A 21,171-nucleotide genomic window follows, 5' to 3' on the forward strand; every position below is an offset into this window, starting at 1 on the left:
AAGTTTGACAGGCTTAGTATTAAGATTTTGAAAATCTGGAGATTAATCTATAGATTCAAGGCACGTATTCCCCTCCAAAAAAGAAAAATCCCAAGAGGATGTGTGTAAATCAGCTGGTTCCAAGTGCCATATGGAAATGCAAAAGGCCTACAATAGTCAAGAACTGAAGAACAAGCATACACTGCCAGCCAGCAAGGCATACAAGGTCACAGGGAGCCTAGACAAGCACAACAGTGGAGCAGAGCAGAGTCTGGGAACAGACCACGTCCTCCCAGTCACCTGGTCTAAAATAATGCTGCTCCTGCCAAAGGTGAGTTTTCAGTGTGGTGATGGATCATTTGAATTTACATGGGAGCTGGAGAGGGAATTCATCTTTGATCCTTACTTACCTCAGTGATATAAAAATTAATTTAAAATGGAGCACAAATATTTTTTCAATTGTTCATGAGTGCGTGCTTGTATTACGTGATGATTTCACGCCTTGTGTGGAGCTGGTGCATGGACACTGCACGTCTCCACTCTTTCTTCTTCCCTTTTTCTCCTCCCCCGCCACTCTCTTGATCTCCTCATTTGAATGTCTATCTCTCTACTTTCTATATCTTTATTTTGTTCTTTATGTGTGTTTTGTGTTTCTCATACAGGAGAAACCATGCAGTATTTAAGCTTGCGTGTCTGATCTATTTCACTTAACATTATGACCTCAAGGTGCATTCATTTTCCTAAAATGATTCCAGTTTATCCTTTTTTATGACAGAGCAGTACTCTAGGTATAACACCACATTTTCTCTATTCATTTGCTGCTACCAAGATTTAGCTATTATGAATTGCGCTACTATAAATATGGGTGTGCATGGATCACTGTAATATGGTCCTTTGGGGAAGATACCTAGAAGAATAGCTGGGTCAATGGAATTTCTAGTTTTAGTTTTTTGAGGAACCTCTACACTGATTTCCATAGTGGTTGTCCTAGTTTACATTCCCACCAACAACGTAGTATAGAGTTCCTTTTGCCCTACATCCTTGTGAGCATTTGTTATTAGATTTTTTGATGGTAGCCATTCTTTCTGGGGTAAGATAGTAACTCAGTGTGGTTTTAATTTGCATTTCTCTGATGAGCATGTTTTCATGTATTTATTAGCCATTTGTACTTCTTCTGGAAGTGTTTATTTTGGTTGCCCATTTTTAGTTGGGTCTTTTATTTTAGGGGAGCCTACTTTTTTTTAGAGTTCTTTATATATTTTTGATGTTAGTCCTCTGTCTGCAGAATGCCTGTCAAAAATGTTTGCCCATTCTGTAGTTTGACTCTTCATTATGTTGGTTGTTTCCTTTGCTGTGTGTCTTGGTTACTTTTCTCTCATTGCTGGGACAAAACACCTGCTGCCCAAAATTAAGGAAGGAAAGGTTTAAGCTCACAGTTTGTGGAGGTTTCAGTTCATACTCGGCTGGCTCCAAGGCAGAGTGGCACATGGCAGAGGGCAACGGTTTATGGTGGCAGAAGATATAGCAAAAAGCAACAAGAGCAAAAGGGAGCAGAGGTGGCAAGCAGCCTCTTTCCCTCCCTTACAATGTATGCAAACTACCCGCCCCAGGGCAGGTATAGCACTCACACCTATAGTCCCAGCACAGGACTATGGATCAATAAAAAATCTAGAAGCTTGCCTCATGACTGCATGAGGATTTGGGGGGATATGCAGACACAAACCATAACACTGTGCAAAAGCTTTTTAACTTGATATGATCCCATTTGTTGATTCTTGGTAATATTTCTTGTGCCCCTGGAGTTCTGTTCAGAAAATCTTTGCCTATGCTGATGTCTTAAAGGCTTTTAACTATTTCATGTTCCAGCAAACTCAGTGTTTCTGTTTTAATATTTAGATCTATGATCCATTTTGATATTAGTTTGGTACATGGTGAAATATGGTAGACCATCCTTTGTAAATGGAAGATAAAACAATAAAACTTTAGAACAAAATACAGAAGAATACCTTCATGGCCTTGGGATGGAGAAAGATTTTGGTGGTATGCAAAAAAAGTACAAGCCATAACAGGAAACACTAATAAAACAAGCTTCATTAAAATTAAGGTCCTCCGGGGCTGGGGATTTAGCTCAGCGGCAAAAGCGCCTGCCTGGCAAGCGCAAGGTCGTGAGTTCGGTTCCCGATACCGGAGAAAAACCAAAAAAAAAAACAAAACAAATAAAATTAAGGTCCTCTGTTCTTCAAAAGACACTATTAAAAGAACAAATGGTAAACTACAGACCAAGAAAATACGTACATAGCTAGGCATGGTGGTACATGCCCTCTGGAGGCTGAGGCCAGAGGACTGTCATGAGTTTGAGGCCAGCCTGAACTACACAGTGGAACTTTTTTCTAAAAAACAATTATACATACATATATATATATATATCCAATAGATGGCCCATATCTAGAATATGTAAAAAAAAACTTAAAACAGGAAAAGATAACCCAATTCTAAAAATGAGCAAAAGTCTTAACAGCACCTCACAAATGAAGATATGTCCAAAGGCAGCAAGTGTAGGAAAAGGTGCTCAATCTCATTAGTCATATGGAAAATTAAAACTGAAACTACAAGAATGGCTAAAATTTCAAATGCCAGTATTTCCATAGCTTAGTGACAGAAAGTAACACAGCATGACCCACACTGAACTGTGTCCCTTGTACTCCTGGCTGGAAGGTGAGCACTTGCGTCCCACCAAAAATGATTTGTGTAAACACATGGAGTCCTGCTCTGAACAGTCTCAAGTGGAAACCACACAAATGCCCAGCAGGACGTGGACAAACAGACAAACTGTACACTCAATAGGGACTACCACTGAACAATATGAACAAAGGGATGAATTACTGATATGCCTAGCAATGTCAGTGAATCTAAAACACCAACACAAATGAAAGAAGCCAGGTGTGGTGATGCAAGCCTGTAACCCGAGGCAGGAGAACTGCTATGAATTTGAGGCCAGCCTAGACTACACAGTGAGACCCTGTCTCAAAAACCAAAAGAAAAAAAAGTTAAACATGTCTGACGTAAGAGTGCATATAGGATGACTCCAATTGCACAAAGCACAATAAATCATGTTTGCCTTTGTGTGGTGAAAGGGGTGTGTGTGTGTGTGTGTGTGTGTGTATGCGTGTGTGTGTGCCCGCACACTCTGTGTCTACTATGGGGGGCAGTTACAGGAGTACAGCATTATCAAAACCTGAGCTGAATATCTGAAATCTGAATTTTACTGTATAAAAATTATAACTTTTTATAAATGATTTTTAAAAACAACACATCAAAACAAGTTTAAAATACAGGAAGGTACAGAGGAATCCAAGGGGTTAGTGGAAGCTGCAGTAGGGTAACATCAGGGTAAAACCAGCGTCACCCCGTTCCACACTGCCCTGAGCCATGGATCACGGAAATGTGAGCATGACCATCCCGAGCAAGAGGACTGTGGCAGTGGACATCAAGGCGTGCCTACCCTGTCCCAGCACCACATGCCCATGCCTCGCGTGGTCCCCTGGGCAGCACAGTTATCCCTATTGTGTAGACATCAAAATGGGAGACAGACGTCCACTCGCAAGGTGGCACAAAGAGGAGACGAAGCTGGGACATGAGCCAAGGTCATTCTGCTGAACTGTGTCCCTGCTGGCACCCCTGCCCCCGGCAGCAGGCCTAGCTGATGCCACACAGCACTGTCTAAGCTCCCACACACCTGCCACACACCTGCTTCCACACACCTGAGGCAGACATGACCTCAGCCAAGACCGCCTTGAAAAGCTTGGCTTCCCATTGAGCCACGACACCAGCTAGGTATCCTTCCTATTCATTCGTCTTTGGGCCGGAGAGTACACAAAGCAGGCAGTAATGTTTGCCTCTACACTCTAGAAAGTTTTAATTACCTTAAAAACTAGGTCCCTTAGCTGTGAACCTACATCATCTTTTACACAATTACATTTCCAGGAAACAAATATCTGCTTAATGAGTTTCTCAAATTTCCCAAATTCAGCTCACCCCTTCTCAAAAGAGGCAGCTTCCACAGTAAACTGCAGGGCAGGATGGAACGCATCTTTCAGAATTACCGAACACACTGCTCGGATGATTACAGTGCACGGGCTGATGACCCCTGCTGTTCAGTTAGAAGATCAGTACAACAGTGGTCATAACCATCTCTGTTGTTTTCCTCATTCCCCGGCTTCATGAGAGCGCCCAGAGTGGAGCCTAGGTCTCTCCCCTCCCCACAGTGTGAAGTGTGGGTGACCAGAGAGAAACTGGAGGGTGAGACGGATGCTGTGTTCAGCCTGGTCACTGGGCCACTCTCTTCTCTGGTCCTGTCACTCACCTTCATGTCCTTTTGAGGAAATAGATCTGACATCCAATGAGCCTTTCCTTCTGTCCTTATGTTTGCCCGTCTGATTATCTGTGAGAACAAACAGATGTTAAAGATACACTGGCAAAGGAAACCAAACTAAGTGTTTTTAAACCCCAAACTTAAGAATTGGAACACACAAAATCAGCACAGCACACCGAAGTGCAGACTGAAAAACTCGAGTTGGAGGGGTGACTGTCTCATGCCGTCCCCAGGTGTGCTCACAGCCGAGGGCTTTGCAGAACCCAGAGACAGGCACTAACATGGCAGGAGGGCCTGGGATGCCAAGGAATTCCCTTAGTATGCTTCCGTATATCTGAACAAAATGGTGGAGATTTTGACTGCTCATCCATAAAATTTTTTTCTCGACAACATCTGAAGAACAACTTCCCCTTCTTAGTGTGCTGTGGGAATGCTTTTGGGGTTTGCTCAGAGACAGCTGAAGCTGCCTGCTCTCTGTGGAGGCTGCTGCCCTCCTAGGCTTCCTGCTCCTCCTCTGGCCACAGACTGGGTGTCCCCTGAGCACCTCATGGCCCTGTCTCACAGCTGAGGAAATGGCGCCAACGTGTGTGTGTGGGGTGCAGGGTGGACGCTCTGCTAGTTCTCCCTGGGGTTCCCTGACAGGCTCACAGGGCCTCCTCCTCTGCCCAGAGGACCTGTGCGGGCGCCATCCAGATGCTTCCTCGCCTGGCCTCCTCCTTGTGGCACTAGCAGTGACCTTGTCAAGGTCACACGACCTCCCCCTTACTGAGACACAGCTGAGCCCTTTCCAGGCACTGAAGCCTACAGAATCCACTTTCCTGCTGTCCCTTCTACCTTACCATTCCTTCCTCATCTCCTTCACGCCTTCCCTCTTCTTCAGCCCCACGCCCTCAGTATTTCTAATGGTTCGTTTCCGCAGGTTCTGTCCTTCACCCCCCTTTTCTCAGTCAGCACAACTTTCAAAGGTCTCCTTCCTCCCACACCTCTGATTAGCTCCTGTGTGGCAGTCTCACCCCAGGCCTCTTCCACTTCCGGACCTCCACCCGGAGGTGCTGGTCACCTCCAGGGGATACTTGGTGGACCCTGCAAATGAACTCATTCTACAAAATGAACTTAGCCTTCTCCAAAGCCGCTCTTAATTCCAGGACACTCAACAGCATTATCTTTTTTCCTTTTCTCCCTCAGCTGGCCAGCCAGATCCATGGATTTGTTCTCCTAGACCCCTGTGAGTCCTCGCTCAGAACTGCACTCTCTTTTCCAGAGGGAAGCAGTGGCCCCGGTCATGGCCCCTCGGCCGACCAGCTCGTCCAGCCACAGCCCACCAGCTTATCAATTTTTAGGGTCTGATTTCAGCTCTTCAGTGTGCCACCACAGTCCTCTCCATAGCTGTCATGAAGTCTTTACAGAGTGCCAGTCTCTCACCCTGGCCTGTGTCCCTTGTGTGGTACCCACCTCTCCCCTGCCAGCTTCCTCCCCTAGCTGGTTCTGATGCCCTGGGACAATGCAGGCACCACAGGCCTGGAGACACCATCCCTCCACGGCCCCCACACCACCCCAGCCGTTGCGGGGTGACAGCTGTAAGCGCACTGCCGGAGGGATGGTCTTCCCTAGGTGACCAGCACTGTATGTAGTGAGCAGCCACTGCTCAGTGAATGTACGTCTGCTTCAGCAAACACACACGTGTTCCTACGTACCTGCCCAAAATCCTCCAGGGTCTCAGACAGAAGACTAACTTCCCGACATTCGAGGACAGGCACATCAAGCCTGCACAGCAGCCCTTCCCCTCTCCTCAGTCTTTTCCCTCTGTGCCCTGCATGGGTATGGCTGCTTTGCCTGTTCCTGAAGCAGCCTTGACATCCGCTTCTCCTGCTCTCCATGGCACTGCCAAGCTCAGATGCGCTCCCTCAGGGGCAATGCCTTCCACCCCTGTGGAGATGCAGTGTCTCTCCCTTCTCTGAGCTCTGGGCTGACTTCTATCCACGCAGCTGCCTGGTGAGAACGCTGTGAACTGCACTCTGCTCCCACAGTTCTGCAGCATTTACTGGGCACCTACCTCATGCCAACCAAGACTGGTATGACAGTTGGGATCTTGAACATCCCACAAAGGCCCACGTAGTAAAGGCTTGGTCCTTGGGGTGGTGGAGTCTTTAGGAGGTGGGGCTTGGTGGGAGACACTGAAACCCCAAGCCCTTCTTCCTCTCTGTGTTCCCTGGCCCTGAGAGCAGTGTTGCTCCACCACACCCCTGCCACATGTTTCCTGGCCACAGCCAAAAAGAAACAAGGTCAGTTTTCTATGGACTGAAGCCTCTAAAACCATGAGCCAAACAAAACCCCCTCTCTGTAGGAGTTAATTATCTCAGGTATTTTGTTAGTGATAGGAAGCTGAGGAGCACTCCAACTTTAGGGATGTGAAGATGAATAATGCACCGTCCATGTGTAGGGGTGCACTCTTGTGGGGGACAAGGGCAGGCAAGGCTTCCTAGTGGTTCTGATGTACAGGAAGAGTCCAGAGAGAGGAGTGGCAGATTGCACTAGGGGTGAGGCAGAGAGGAGGTAGCTGAGCTAGAGCTTTCTGGAAAGGCCACAAGGAGGGAGGAAGAAACTTGTTTAGATGGAGCAAGGTGTGGCAAGAGAGAAGCAAAAAGCAATGCTGACCAAGGATGGGCTGTGGCAAGAGTGGAAGGAGCAGCAGATTTAATTTCCACGGAAGGTTTTTTTTTTAATGGTACTGGAGATTGAACCATGGGCCCGTTACACTGAGCTACACGCCCAACACGTTTGCCCCCTTTTCATTTATTTTTTAAAACTTTTCATGTTGCGACTGTGAGGCCCCTGCCGGGGCAGGGGAACGCCCCCTCCGGGCACCCCTGGCTCTGAGCCGCGGGCCTGGCCTCCTTCCAAAGCCGAGAAGGGAGCCTCCAAGCAGCCTGAGGCCCCGGGGTCTTAGATTAGCCGACACTGCCACTGCCGGGAGGGGGGGGGGACACGAAGGGAGGAAGGACCAGCTGTTTGGCCGAAGAGGAAAAAGTTTTGAGACTTTTCCGCCGCTGCCGAGAGCCGGAGACACGCAGACAGCTTGGCGCAGCGCTGCCCCGTGAGGCGGCAGGACCTGCGGACTCCAGACCGCCCCGCTCACCACCTCTGATGCAGGCTACCCCCGACACAGCGTCCCCCTGGCGTCCCCATTCCGGACCAGCGCTCAGGAGTAGCAAACCCCGCCTCCAGCGAAGACTTCACCCCAGGCCTGGCCCGCACCCCCCTGCATGCCACCCTCCCCCAGCCTTCTCCCGAGCTCCCGCAACCTAGGACCCTCTGTCTCTGGCGACGGATCTCTCCCGGACCTGCCACAGCTCCCCCATTCAAGACCACCCCCCTTCTGGTACCAGATCTCACCCACCTAGATATTTTCCGTGGGATACTGAGACACCCCGTGACCGAGCCTCCCAGACTCCTCCTTCGTTCTCCCCTAAGGACTGACTCAGTTTTCCCCAAGACCCTCCTACCTTTCCCTGGGAGACCCCCAGCTCCAGCAGGGGCGGGACCTCCCCATCCCACCTCAGCCCTGTTCGTGCTCTCCCCCATGCCGCCCTCTGGACTTCGGCTTCTGTCCCTTCTGCTACCGCTACTGTGGCTACTGGTGCTGACACCTGGCCGGCCAGCCTCGAAACTGTCCACCTGCAAGACCATCGATACGGCGCTGGTGAAGCAGAAAGCGCATCGAGGCCATCTGCAGTCAGGTCCTGTCCAAATTACTGCTTGCCAGCTCCTCCCGCCCCAGCCAGGGGAGGTCCGCCCCCGCAGGCTGCCTGGGGCCCTCCCTCCTCGCCCTGTAGCCCTGTACAACAGCTCCCGACTGGGTGCGAGGGATAGTCCGAACTCCAGCCGTACTACTATGCCAAGAGAGTCAACCGCGTGCTGATGGTGGAGAACCACCTCAATATCTATAAAAGCATCGAGACTGTTGCACACAGTGTACATATGTTTTTCAACACATCAGAGCTCTGGGAAGCTGTTCCTGACCCTCTGTTACTGTTCTGGACAGAGCTGTGTATGCAGAGACTCAAATTAAGCACAGAGCAACATGTGGAACTGTACCAAAAATACAGCCCCTAGGGAAACATTTAAGAGTGTGAAGTCAGGCCAGGCATGATGGTGCACACCTATAATCCCAGCACTTGGCAGGCTGAGGCAGGAGGATTGCTTCGAGTTCAAGGACAGCCTGGGCTACATACATAGTGAGTTCAAGGCGGCCTGAACTGCATAGAGAGACCCTATTTCACAAAACCAAAAAAAAAAAAAAAAAAAAAAAAAAGGAAAGAAAAAAGCGTGCAGCCCAAGTCTCTCCAGCTCCCGCCCGCATTCCCCAGGCTCCTTCTTCCTGCCCGGCTCCGGTTCCCTCCCCCAGCGAGGTGGTCTTCCATAACCTGGTCCACCCTCTGCTCCTGGCCCTGCCATGCTCCTCTGTTGTAACTCCGGAGGTTCCACTCCCCTTTCTACCTGGGCACCAGTTCATCAGTTTCACATCTGGGAAGTTTGCAGAAACAGCTGCATCTCTACTTCTCACCTCTTTGCAGAGCACAGGAAGCACTGCCTGAGGGTGCTCAGCAGAAATCCGTACCATGGTGGAGGAGCAAATGGACAGACAGACGTACTGTCCACTCCACTCCACACCCTGCTCTCTGGCTCCAAACATCTTCCTGACTGCTCGCTCTCCTCCCCAGCTCTACACCATCAGCCTGTCTTGCTGTCCTCTTGCCTCCTGCTGTCTCCACCTTATTATTCCCAGCCAGGGTTTTCTTTCCTTTCAACTGTAAGGCTGACCCGCTTTCTACAGTAACTGTTTGAACACAATCTAAGAGCGTCTCAGCCACAGACATTCCCACCAAGTCTGAGTGTGCTTCCCTGCCTCGGAAATCTTCAGACTCCACTGCCTAGAGATGATCAGCCTCACTTCTACCAAGCAGCTAAGGAGCACAACTGAGCCAAACTCCTCTTTCCCTCTCACCCTTTCTACCATGTACCCTTTCTACCTTTCTATATTTAATACTTGTTCTTTCTAGAACACACCCCGTACTTTCCCTCCACTGTGCCTGTTTTTATCACTCTTCCTTCCACACTTTTCTTCCCATCCAAATCCATCTCTCCTGTGTGGAGCATCCCCTTCCTATGAGTCCCACAGCCCCACGGGGCCTTTCTCAGGCTGCTCCTACTTCTCATCCCTGTGTCTGCGCACCGCCCCTGGAGAACCTGTGAGAACTGTCCCTGCCCATGCTTCAGTGCTCTGGAGTGAACCACTGTGGACGCTGCCACTCCTCTATGGACATCCTTGGAAAAGTTACTCAGCCAGGCAGTTTTCTTAGCTGTAAAGAGTACTTCACCTGTTAAATCCCTACCTCCTTGGCTTACTCCAGGGCCTCAGGTAAATAAACTATGTATAACTTAGTGTAGTACCTTTAACAGTTTTACACACAGTAAATATCCCTAGAATGGCTGGGTATGGCGGCACACAACATGTCTTCACAAGAGGCACCCCCTGGACTGCATGGTTCTCTTCTTCAGGCTGCAGCCCCTGTAGGGCACCTGCAGAAACGCCCCAAGCACTCGGTCCTCAACTTCTTGACCACCTTGGGTTGTCATGGTGCTAGGAGAGTGGGGTCCCACCACGGCACCAGGTGAGCTTGTTACAGGAAGGATTTGTTTTCATTTTGTTTCCCAAAAGCTTAACAAACACTAAGAAGGAATAGGGATACCATACCTGTATGAGTGTCAGACTGAACGCATTCGGGTATTTTCTCAGCCTAAAGATGAATGTTAAAAGCCATTAGTTCTCACTGCAAACCTCCCTGGAGTGTGCCCATCCCAGGATGCGCCTTACCTACCTTATTATTTCCATTGCACACTCGGATAATAGACACATAGTGTCTAATTTTTCTGCAAGTAGAAAACAATGAATTATATCTCTCCCAACTCTCATTTAATGGCCATGTGGTTAATTTTTTTATTATGAAAAGAGAATCTCCCTTTCACAATACATAAGATGCCCTCCTGGGGGGAGCCAAGGACACTAATAATGCATGAGAATTCATAAACATCCTCTGTTGTCTCTGGAGAAAAGAAAAAACTTCAGTAAAACATAAAAACCCTTCCCCAGTCATCACAAGAGAGAATAAAAGGTCATGTTTTAAAAAAATTGTGCTGCACACCAACCAACCAAGAGCCTTCAGCTGCCTCATATGTTCTCCTGCCCACAGCCTTCATGGGACACTTGTCCCCAAGGGCTGGTGAGCAATCTGCTCAGTCACTCATGGACACAGCCACAGGCTCTCTGGGGCTGCAGCTCTGCTCACTGGGGCTGGCGAGACATCCAAACAACACAACAGGGCTGAGCTCACGCGCTGCTGACTCTTCCATTTACTGTCCCTTCAGCTTTTTTCACTCCCCCCCTTGATAATCAAAGCTCTCTACGCTTATCGCAAAAAATTTGGAAAGGACATAAAAGGGCAAACAACCAGAACAGAGAGCCCACACAGACCCGCCGGCCGGAGGCGATCACCAACTGGCAGCAGAGCCGGGTGACAAAGCACATGAGCAATGCTGTCAGCTCAGCGTGGAGGGCTGCACCCAGTGCCACCACACACGGCAGGCCAGGCCAGGGCCAGAGCTCGAAGCTCTGCAAGCCTCAGCTTCCTCATCTATTAAATGGAGACAAGCAAGGTGCCACCCTTGCAGCACTGCAGGTGTGATGAGAGGAAGCCCAACAGGGGTGGGACAGGTGCAGAGGACAGCATCAGTCCCTGACCGACCAGTGCTGGCTTCCTCCTGCTCTTCTTTTCCTTTTCATGGCTGTGATCATACACTAGGTCTGATTTCTTGCATTTAATGTTATAATCATAACCTTTCCATTTTTTTATCTTATATGAAAATAAAATAAAATTTCATAACAAAATAATATGAAAATAATAGGTAATATACTGTATTAGTTACTCAGAGTATAAGTAAGCTTTTTTTTATAGTCCAGTTTTCTATGCTTGTCATTTTTTAATGGTTGCATATTTACTGTTAAGTGTTTATAATTCATATTCATAATTTCCCATTTCCCATATTACTTCAATTAGGTTCTGAGACAAATTTTCTGAAATTTTTAGGCTTCTGATATACAGTGATTTCCAGTCTGTACACATTTACATAAGGATTTCTCTGTTAGTATTCAAAATATTTTTATCTAGTTTGATAAGCCTTATGGAAACAGTGCATGGACTACCTAAAAAATTTTTTAAATGCAGAGAGGTTATGAGTCAGCATTCTTATCACACAGCTTAAAAAGCTGACACACTGATTTGAATGTAAATACTTCCATTCCTTGTGCATCCATGCAGTTTAAAAAAGACTGTTAGAGCCAGACTGTGGCAGAGAGAAAGTCATCAAGGAAATGCTACCCCTGTGATAGCATAGAGGCCAGCCTATGATAGCACCTATCTTGTCACAGCCTTTTAAACTCCTGCAAGCACTTCTGAACTTACCTAAGTATTTAAAGCAAAATATAGAATAACCCAAAATATGGACTATTAATTGAAGCATCTGCTTCCCACTTACCCTCCCTGTCCAATGACAGGTATTATCTTCACATTCTGTTGTATATTATCTCCATTTTTCTTTTTGGCATGGTAAATGCCTTGCCACTCCTATAAGTGGAATTAAGCATCATTAGTCACACTTTGTGTCCAAAATATAAGCTCAAGAACATTTTCCACTTCAGTTCTGATTCACTTAGCATAGCTAAAGCAGTTAGGATTCAAAATGATCCCAGTCCCAAACTCAATTTCAGGTAACACAACGATTCTTTCTCTGCCTCCGAAGTCTCTCTCCTCCCGCACTGCTGACAAAAGTCAGGTCTCTCAGTCTCAGTGGTCGCATGTCTTTGGGGTCATCTGTGGTAAGAGGCTGGTGAGCCAGGGGGGAAAAGTGTCCCCTCCCCTGGGGCCCAGGTTCCTCCCCTCTTACTACCTCCTGCTGCAGAGGAGGAGGGAGCTTGGCCTCTGCCCTCCTGTCCTCTGGGAAAGGAAAATCTCAGGGTGGGGCATGGAAGGAGCCTCTGTGGCTCTGAATGGCTTGAGGCCCCTCTGGGATGAGGAAGAGTTTCTGCCCCTCTACAGGAAGGGTAGGGATGACGAAGTAACAACAGGACTGAGCTCAGGTGGAACAAACAGGGTCATAGCTATGAGTTGTGCTCTCCTGCCCAGTCAGAATCAGCTGTTTGAGCAGAATCAATCAGGGTGAGCAGCTGTGCCTGCTCTCAGGGCGATGAGGAGAGCCAAGGACAAAGCCTGAAAAGGTCTGAGTTCCTCCAAAAGATCACCTGATCCCAAGCTATGGAAGCCCACTGTGGACCCTGAATGAACTCCTAGGGTACTACACAATCCTCTTGACTTTCCAGAGACCCTCAGAACCTAGAGCTGACCCCAGTAGGAAGCAGATCACGAAGTGAGGGCTTAGCTAAAATCTGTTGTCCAGACCCTTGTACAGTTAGTTCTCAGGTCTCTGCATGGGGTGTGGCAGTCCACGCAACAGTGTCAAAGGTTGACATTGTTCATGGTGTGAAGAAGCAGACCAAAATAAGCCAGGCACTGTAATAGAGGCTGAGGCTGATTACGGGAGCTTCTCGACATAATTTTGAAAACAGTAGGCCAAAAAAGTCCCACATCAAAAAGAGCCAGAGACCCCAGCTCTCCACTTAGCAGGAACTGAAGCAGGAAAGAGATACAGGCCTTCCTCAGTACAGCCTTAAACGCAGCTTGGCCCAGGGAGAGAGACCTGTGCCCAAAGCGGCAGGGATCAAACAGGAAACCCAGGCAAGAAGAGCAGGTGCCCACACGTCATCCTAGGAGCACATAGGTCTGAGGGTTACTTCTCAAGCTCACTATCAAAGGTAACATGGGAAATTGTGGCAATGTTTGCACAACTATGTGAACATACTAAAACTACTGAACTGTGTATTTCAAATGGGTGAATTGTATGCTATAAGAATTACTCAATAGTGCTATTAACAAACGGTGAGACTGAAATATATAAGAACACCCAGCTGTTCCGGCAGGGACAGGCAGAGTGAGCACTTAAAAAAATTCATCAAGGTCAGCACTTAAAATATATTTAGGATTTTCTTCTCCAGTCCTTTCCACATAAACTTAGGCGGCTGACAGATCCCAAGCCAAGGGACCACAGGCCATGCATGCTGCCAAAGCTCCATGATCCACCCAAAGGAGTGAGATGATTTAGCCACTGTCTTGGCTTGGGTGACAGATTTGCCTCTAAGTTTCCTGGTAGCCAGTGGAAACAAAAAAAATATTTACTTAGCATAAACCATATTTACTTATCATAAAGATATTTAAAAATTCACTTACTGTAAGTTTTAGTTCCCCAAAATAATGACAGTACTACTATGCATGCTGATATAAAGACTTGGTTGTTAGCAGAGCCCCGACCCTGTCACAGGCTCTCCCAGGTGGGCACTCCGCAGCACAGCCACAGGCCTGGGCCTCCCTCCGCTCCCTCATCTGTACGAGCTGTGCGCCTCGCTCTGGTGCTGATGCAGTCCCCCTTGGTACCCGGTGTCTTCAGAATTAAATAATCCTCATCCAGCTGTCCTATCCCCTGGGCCAGAACAGTGCTTGCACACAGTAAACAAGCAGGGAACACTTGGAGCTTTTGTTCACTGAGTAGCCAAGGTCAACTACAGAATCCTGGCCACCAGGCTAAGGCATCTGACCTCTGTGCTAAGAGAGGGACATTACAGGATGATTTAGTAGGACTGGTCCTGCAACACTGTGGGTGAACGGGGTGGGGTGGGGGGTTCTGGGAGAAGGAGATCAGACTGGATTCAGCCACCATAATTCCAGGCTGTGTAAAGAAGGCCTGCACAAGGTCAAAGCCTAGCAGACGTGCAAAGGCTAGGGAGTGGACAGCCATCGTGGCTAGTGACTAATGTGACTGAGGAGATCAAAGGACAGAAATAAAAATCACAGTTACTCCAGGAATCTAGGACAAGGCAGCTGGGTAGCCCATGAGCACACGCAGCCTGGGGAGAAGATGCACTGGGATTCTGACTGTGGGGAATGAAAGGAAATCACTGTTAGACAACTGAATTACAAGGGGACAGCAGAATGTTGAATCACATCTTGGAAGAGGCTGAGACAAAAACCAGGGACTTGTGAAATCTACACCATGCAGAACAACGCCTTACAACGAGGAGCTTTCTGAGGGACCACAGTAAGGGACAGAGGCCAGTGTCCAGGTAAACCCACAAAGAAACAGAAGGAAGCAGAGGAGGAAAGAAGGACCCCAGGAACTAAGGCAGGCCAACAGGTCCTGCAGCTGCACATCATTACCATACAGTGGGCAACTGAGCAGCTGACATTTACCCTGTACCAACCACGTGTCAGGGGAACATGTTGATATAAAGAAAAGGGGAAAAATTCAACATCTCCAGAAGAGGTGGTATGGCTTGAGGATTTGAAAAGAAGAGAGACCATGGGTCCTAGAGTCCTAACAAGAGGGTCTTGAGGAGGAAGAAAAAGATGAGTCAGAAGGGATGTAAACCAGTGTACAGGGAAGCGTGAGTGTGGGGCTGAAAGTCAAGGGGCCTTTCATTTCTACCCGGAAGACAGCCAACTGAAAATGATAGGGAGGGGCCTGTGGAGCATCAGAATTTCTCCTCTGGCCCCACAAGTCTCCAAATTAGATATCCAGTACCTAGTACTTAATACCCTGGTACCTACAGCCCTGGCCGCTGACCACTCTGACCGTTCTGCCTGCTTGTCCCCAAGCTCTCTTTGCCCATCACTGCACCCAGTGCCACCAGACACTAGTCCCCCAGCAAGTCCTCCCTCGAGACACTTCTCTTCTTTCACCCCAAGAACCTACAGGCCTGGCCTGCTACACGGTCACCAGCAAAGCAGCAAGGTACCAACTAAAGACAGTCACTTTCTCACTCTTCCTAACAACTCGGAAATACACACAGAGTCAGAATTCTTTAGAATTGAAGCCTTACAGGGGCTAATGATCTGATCCTCTCTCCTACTGTTCATCCTAAGTTCAGAACTGAGAGAACAGATCTTCTGCTCTTCAAGCATGAGGCCCTCTGAACCTGGTGCCGAATAGCGTAACTCTAGCAGAGGTTGAGGTAGGGTAGAAGAAATAAAAGATACATAGAAAGGAGACAAGAAAATCTTAACTAAAAATTGTATTTTATGAAGACTGCAACGCTGGGCCTCAGAGAAGTCACCTGAGGCATCCACATCAGCATCCCTTGGCTGAATTCAGGTTCCTTTCCTCCCAGATCCATCACACCCACAGCCCCTCAGGACACTAAGAGTCCATCAGTTGGCTTAGTTGAAAAAAATAAAGAGCAGGAACTTGACCCAAAGATAAAGGAACACTTTGAGAAAATGCAAGAAATACTTAAATTATCCATCTTAATAAAAAAAAAAAAAAAAAACCTGGGCTCACACTGGTAACATGGGCTAGTACTTATCTGGGGGTTGGGCCACTTTCTTTGGGGTTTTAACCCTCTAAAAAAAAAACCATAAATGTTACCTGTTCCAAAAAATCAATGTGTCTGTCTGTCTGTCTCTCTCTCTTGGGCCTATACTCTCTTTCTTAGACTATGTACTAAAATTCCTGCCTAATGAACCTGTCCTAAACCTCTTACTGATGCTTGACCAAAGCCAGCAAACCTGCAAGCCCTTTCTATATGTTAGGTCAGTGGGTCAGGTTCCTTAGCTCAGCTTCAGAACCTCCTCAGACCGAGGCCAGTGACAGGGTGACAGTGTGCACAGACCTGATGCACCCCAGGGTGCAGAGCTAACCCTCTGTGCACCTCTTCTCTATCTGCACCCCACCCCCACCCCGGGACAGGGACATAGAATACTGTAGGGTATTCACAGATGGTCCTGGCTCACACCTAGCACAAAACCACCAGCTGGCCTGGTAGCAGCAAGGGACCAAACATGTCAGGCTCAGGTAGCCAAGGGAAAGCCCTCCATGGCTGCTAGCATCTCGGTGCACCTAAGAATCCACTTCAGCTTTTGCTTCTCTCCCCACAGAAGACAGACCTTCAACTCCCTCTAGGAAAATAAACACCCTCCTGACAGGAAAGCTGAAGGCTAACCGATGCTGGGGTACCTGCTTCTGCCACTCCCCAGCAGAATGCACCCCGAGACCTCACGTGGGCCAGGCCTGTCCTCACTCTCATCTCCAGCTCCTCCTGTGTGCTCAGAGTGGGGGAAGCAAAGGCAGCAGCCCCTGGGCAGCCCTGGGGAGGGGCACCACTGCACCTCTAATACCATGCAGTGTGGACACCGGCACACTCCACCAAATGTGCAAACCTTCCTAGGACTCGGATTTGCAGTCCTTGCCCAACTATGCCAGTGAGGAAAAGCCCCACAGACAGGACGGAAAGTGACTGGGAAAGCAGCAGAGTCCCCCTTCCCATCACGCCTTAAAGTCTAACGGAGGTGGGTCAGAGGCACACTCAGAGGAAGAGACACCCCGCAGACCAGGCCTGTGGTTCTCCTGCCTGCACCTTCGAGGACTGATCCGGGGCTGCCCACCTTCCTGACGGCTCCTTCCGAAGCCTGTTCTGGTCCAGGTGCTCTCCTAAGTCAGAGTTCTCATTTGCTCTTCTTTGTATCCCAGAATCTAGCACAGTATCCGGCACACAGCCATCACTTTAAATATGCGCCACAAACGACAGAGGCTCCGAGCACTGCTGGGCTCAGATGTGCACTGAACATGTGCAGCCTCGCCAGCCAAACCTCGCCCAGAGCCGCCGGCCAGGAGCTACTACTCTTCAGAGCAGTATTAGAGAGGTCAATTTATTCACCTATCACAGAGATGAAAGCAATGATTTTAAGTGCCGAGTTACTCTGTTCATTGGCTAATCATATCATGTACTTTCTTGGCCTCGGTTTCCTTATCTGCAGAAGAGGTATAAAAAGAACATGTGGCCAGGTGTGGTAGTGCACACCTGTACCTGCACTGGGGAGGCTGGAGGATGGCCGTGAGTTTGAGGCCAGCCTGGGCTACATAATGAGACCTTGTCTCAAAAAAAAAAAAAAAAAAAAAAAAGCCACGCGACATACCCTCCCCGGGGCTGTGGCAAGGTGACCTGAGGCTGAGGTGAACTGGCGCACACAGTATTCGCTGAACACCAAGTCTTCTTTCCTTCTTTGTTACACAAAAGTGACAGAGAGACCAGCCTACTTACCTTGCCTATCCTGATACATGAATTTATAGTATCCAGCAAGTCAGCCTTTTTTTCATTTATAGGCACTTCTGCTAACTCCTTCCCTATTAATTCACCTGACTGATAGCCCATTGTGGTTTCAAATGCAGGATTTGCATACTGGGGAGAGATCAAACAAACAAACAAAAAAATCCAATGAATTCAAAGGCATTTTGAAAAGAGGGCAATCAAGGATCTTGCACCTAAGCACTCTTGTTTCCCGTTTCCCTCCTCAAGAGCCTGCACCCAACCATGGCTCTAATACCATAAGAACATGAGCTCAGGAGAATCAGCAGCCAGACAAGTGGTGTCTGGCTGGGCTTCCTGCTGCGGCAGCAGCCACCCTGACCAAACAGGAAGAGGACACCGGCACCGCTCTGGGACACATCCAGGCTGCTGGGCTGGGGCTCCAGCGTGTAAAGCAGCAGACTGGGACATGCAATGCCTGCACTACCCTCCTCTGCGCACTGCTGGGTTCTGCAAGTCACTGCACGCCTCCTCATCTGGATACTGGGAGTGAAACCTTCTCTTGCCTCTCTCATAGGATTCAAGTAAATAAGGTGTGCGAAAAGCAGGCTGTGAGCTAGCGTTTACCAATGTCATGCCTAATGATTAAGCTTCAAATAGGACTGTAAAACGAGAGATGATGTGGGGAAAGTGGTGTATGTGCTGCAGGTGGTGACAGACCCAGTAGCTAATGCTATTTACTAAGATCTATTTTCCTTCCTAGACAGTATAATAAGCACTTCACATACATTAACTCATTTCATCCTCAAAACAACTTTACAGAAGGCAGGTGGCTGTTATTCTTAATATAATTCTCATCTACACAGATGACAAAGCAGATTCAGCTGGATTAGGGTTAAGTAATTTGCCCAAAATGGCTCAGGCAGGCAGATGGAGAGTTAGATTACAGCACTGGGGCCCCACAAAGAAAATCAAGTGGATCCAATTCTCAGAGAGCGGAAATGTTCCTGCGGCACAGCTCTCTTCTTTGTTGTTATGCGAAGTATGAGTCATGATCTCTTAAGTTACTTATGTAAACCCACTTTACTAACAGTGGGTATTCTGTAAGTGCTGGGTATCCCATTTTTGACATTTTCATTTTTTTCTAGAAATCTGTACAAGTGTGAACTGTCTTCCAAAACAGTGAGACAGGTGTAAATATAGCGAGGGAGGCTTATAGACCTAGTCGGGTTCTCTCTATTACAGTGTTCCCATATTCTTAGCACTGGAAATCACTTCAAAATTTTACAAAAGAAATGTTTATTGGCAAAAATTAGAAAATACAGATCAAAATAAATAAGATAGCATATCATTCCACTAGAATATTCGAGTGTTCCCTCTCAAGCAACTACCTTTTCAAATAAGTCTACCAAATAAACATATACAACCCAGTGAGAAATAATAAATGCAAATGTGACACTTTTACAGACATTTTCTAGCATCATATTATTATCTTTTTTTTATCTAGAGAGCTTATACTAAATTATATATTTTGATTTTGTTCAGATAATCCCCTAAGGAAAAAATCAGTCTCTTGAACTCTGAAAAGAAAAAAAAAAATTACATTGGAGGGGGTCTTTTCTAAAAATGAGGACAGACAAGAAAATAAGGACAATTTCCCAAAATAACACACCTGAATAATGTGGTCTTCACTTGTAATTTCAATAGCTTCTTGGCTTTTCTCTAGTGCAGTGAATACTGAGTTACAAGCCCTTTATGGGTAGAAACAGAAGGACTGATTAGTGTAAATACTAGCGAATCTAATGCAATCTCCCAGCTTACATTAGCTTGTTTAAATGTGATTTGGGCTGATTTGTAAAGATAATGTTGTATACTTGTCTAAGCAAAGGAAGGGGCTATCTAAAAGCATAAAGACACCTCCTGCACACCTATTGTTAGATGTTCCCTACATACACTGCTGCTCTAAAGAGGCAAAGGCCAGGCAGTCACATGCCAGGGTCCACTCACAGCTTTTCAGCAGTGTGGAACCCCAAGTGCTCCAGCAGCTGCACCCCCAGGCTGTCCCTCTCAAAGCCAGAAAAGCCTCATAAGGACTACAGGAAAAAACACAGTCAAGCAGGCCACTTCAACCATTCGGAGATATTATTTTAAACAATGATTTTTACCAAACTGAGATCATCTGGAATGACCAGCTTTGTTTTCTGCTTTCTTCACTTAGGCTTACACTGTGAGCACTTCCCACATCCTTAACATTAGAAATCATTTTTAAATTTTGCAGGAGTAAAAACTGTTTATTGATAAAAATTAGAAAATACCAATAAAAATAAATGAGACAGCATATCATCCCACTAGAGTAATCAAAAGAACCAATCACCCTAAATGTTGGTGAGGAGCCCTCATACACTGCTGGGGTTATGTAAAACAGCACAACTCCTTTTTTGAAAAACAATCTGGAAGTTCTTCAGACGCTTAAACAGAATCACTATAAGATCCAACTATTCCAGACTGTAAAACTATATAGAGTATGGTCCTGTTTTTAGAAAGGTACATATTACATATGTATTTACATACATATTTATGCAAGAAAATACCTAGAATACCAGTTGATACATCTCCTTGTTGGGACTGCCAATGTTTTGAGGTCATTTATTTTTAAACAAATTTATTGACATAAACTAATTTAAAGATAATAATACACAATGTATTAACCACTGTTACCCTCCTATTGTCTTGTTTTGAAATTTTGGGATTTTTCCTCTTTAAAATAAAAAAATTAAAAAAAAAAAAAACTTTACTGACATAGTTTGCACACCATACAGTTCATCCATTTAAAGCTCAGAATTCAGCCAGGTGTGGCGGCATATGCCTGAAATCCCAGCACTTGGGAAGCTGAGGCAGGAGGATCACTGTGAGTTTGGGGCCAGCCTGGGCTAGAGTGAGTTCAAGGCAAGCCTGAACTGCAATAGCAAGACCCTGTCTCAAAAAAGTGCATAATTTAATAACTTTTATTATATTCAGAGTTGTGCACAAATCGTAATTTTAGGCCATTTGTTAACCACAGCTTAGGCTACTAATCAACTATCTCTGTAGACTTGCCTGTTCTGCTTTTCTCACTGTACAACATACATTAATCTCTCCTTATCAATAATTACAGATCTTGATCACCTTTCATAACCATGTAATATTCTATGGTTAAGGTTACACTATAGTAATTTATTCAACAGCAACCCACCTGTGATTAGACTCATGTTGCTTATGGGTTTTTTCTTTGTATGTTTAAAGAATCTCCTAAAGAATGATTAGGGTTTTTTTTTTTTTTTTTTTTTGGCAGGGGGAGGGTTTGAGACAGGGTCTGACTATACAGTTCAGGCTGGCCTTGAAATTGTAGCACTCCTCCTGCCTCAGCATCCTGTTTGCTGGGATTACAGACATGCGCCACCACAGCCAGTTAGGAGATTTACCTGTGCTAAAAAATTAAAGACAGGGGCTGGGGATTTAGCTCAGCGGCAAAGCACCTGCCTGGCAAGTGCAAGGTCGTGAGTTCGGTTCCCGGTACCGGAGAAAAACCAAAAAA

The 21,171-nt window shown here is 47.0% G+C and overlaps 1 protein-coding gene across 2 annotated transcripts in view; it reads right to left on the minus strand.

The window, feature by feature from the left end:
- Pde8a (phosphodiesterase 8A) overlaps nucleotides 1-21,171 on the minus strand; it is a 141,181-nt gene that overhangs the window by 20,734 nt on the left and 99,276 nt on the right. For both annotated transcript variants that reach the window (XM_005381485.1, XM_013512564.1), the window contains 6 exons: nucleotides 19,270-19,348; nucleotides 17,613-17,750; nucleotides 11,945-12,033; nucleotides 10,231-10,282; nucleotides 10,107-10,149; nucleotides 4,343-4,420 (listed from right to left, as the gene is read on the minus strand). In XM_005381485.1, the coding sequence (XP_005381542.1) occupies nucleotides 4,343-4,420; nucleotides 10,107-10,149; nucleotides 10,231-10,282; nucleotides 11,945-12,033; nucleotides 17,613-17,750; nucleotides 19,270-19,348 (479 nt within the window). The remainder of the gene's footprint in view (nucleotides 1-4,342; nucleotides 4,421-10,106; nucleotides 10,150-10,230; nucleotides 10,283-11,944; nucleotides 12,034-17,612; nucleotides 17,751-19,269; nucleotides 19,349-21,171) is intronic.

The sequence above is a fragment of the Chinchilla lanigera genome, unplaced genomic scaffold (genome assembly GCF_000276665.1).
Source record: "Chinchilla lanigera isolate Chin_1 unplaced genomic scaffold, ChiLan1.0 scaffold00015, whole genome shotgun sequence".
NCBI lineage: Eukaryota > Metazoa > Chordata > Mammalia > Rodentia > Chinchillidae > Chinchilla > Chinchilla lanigera.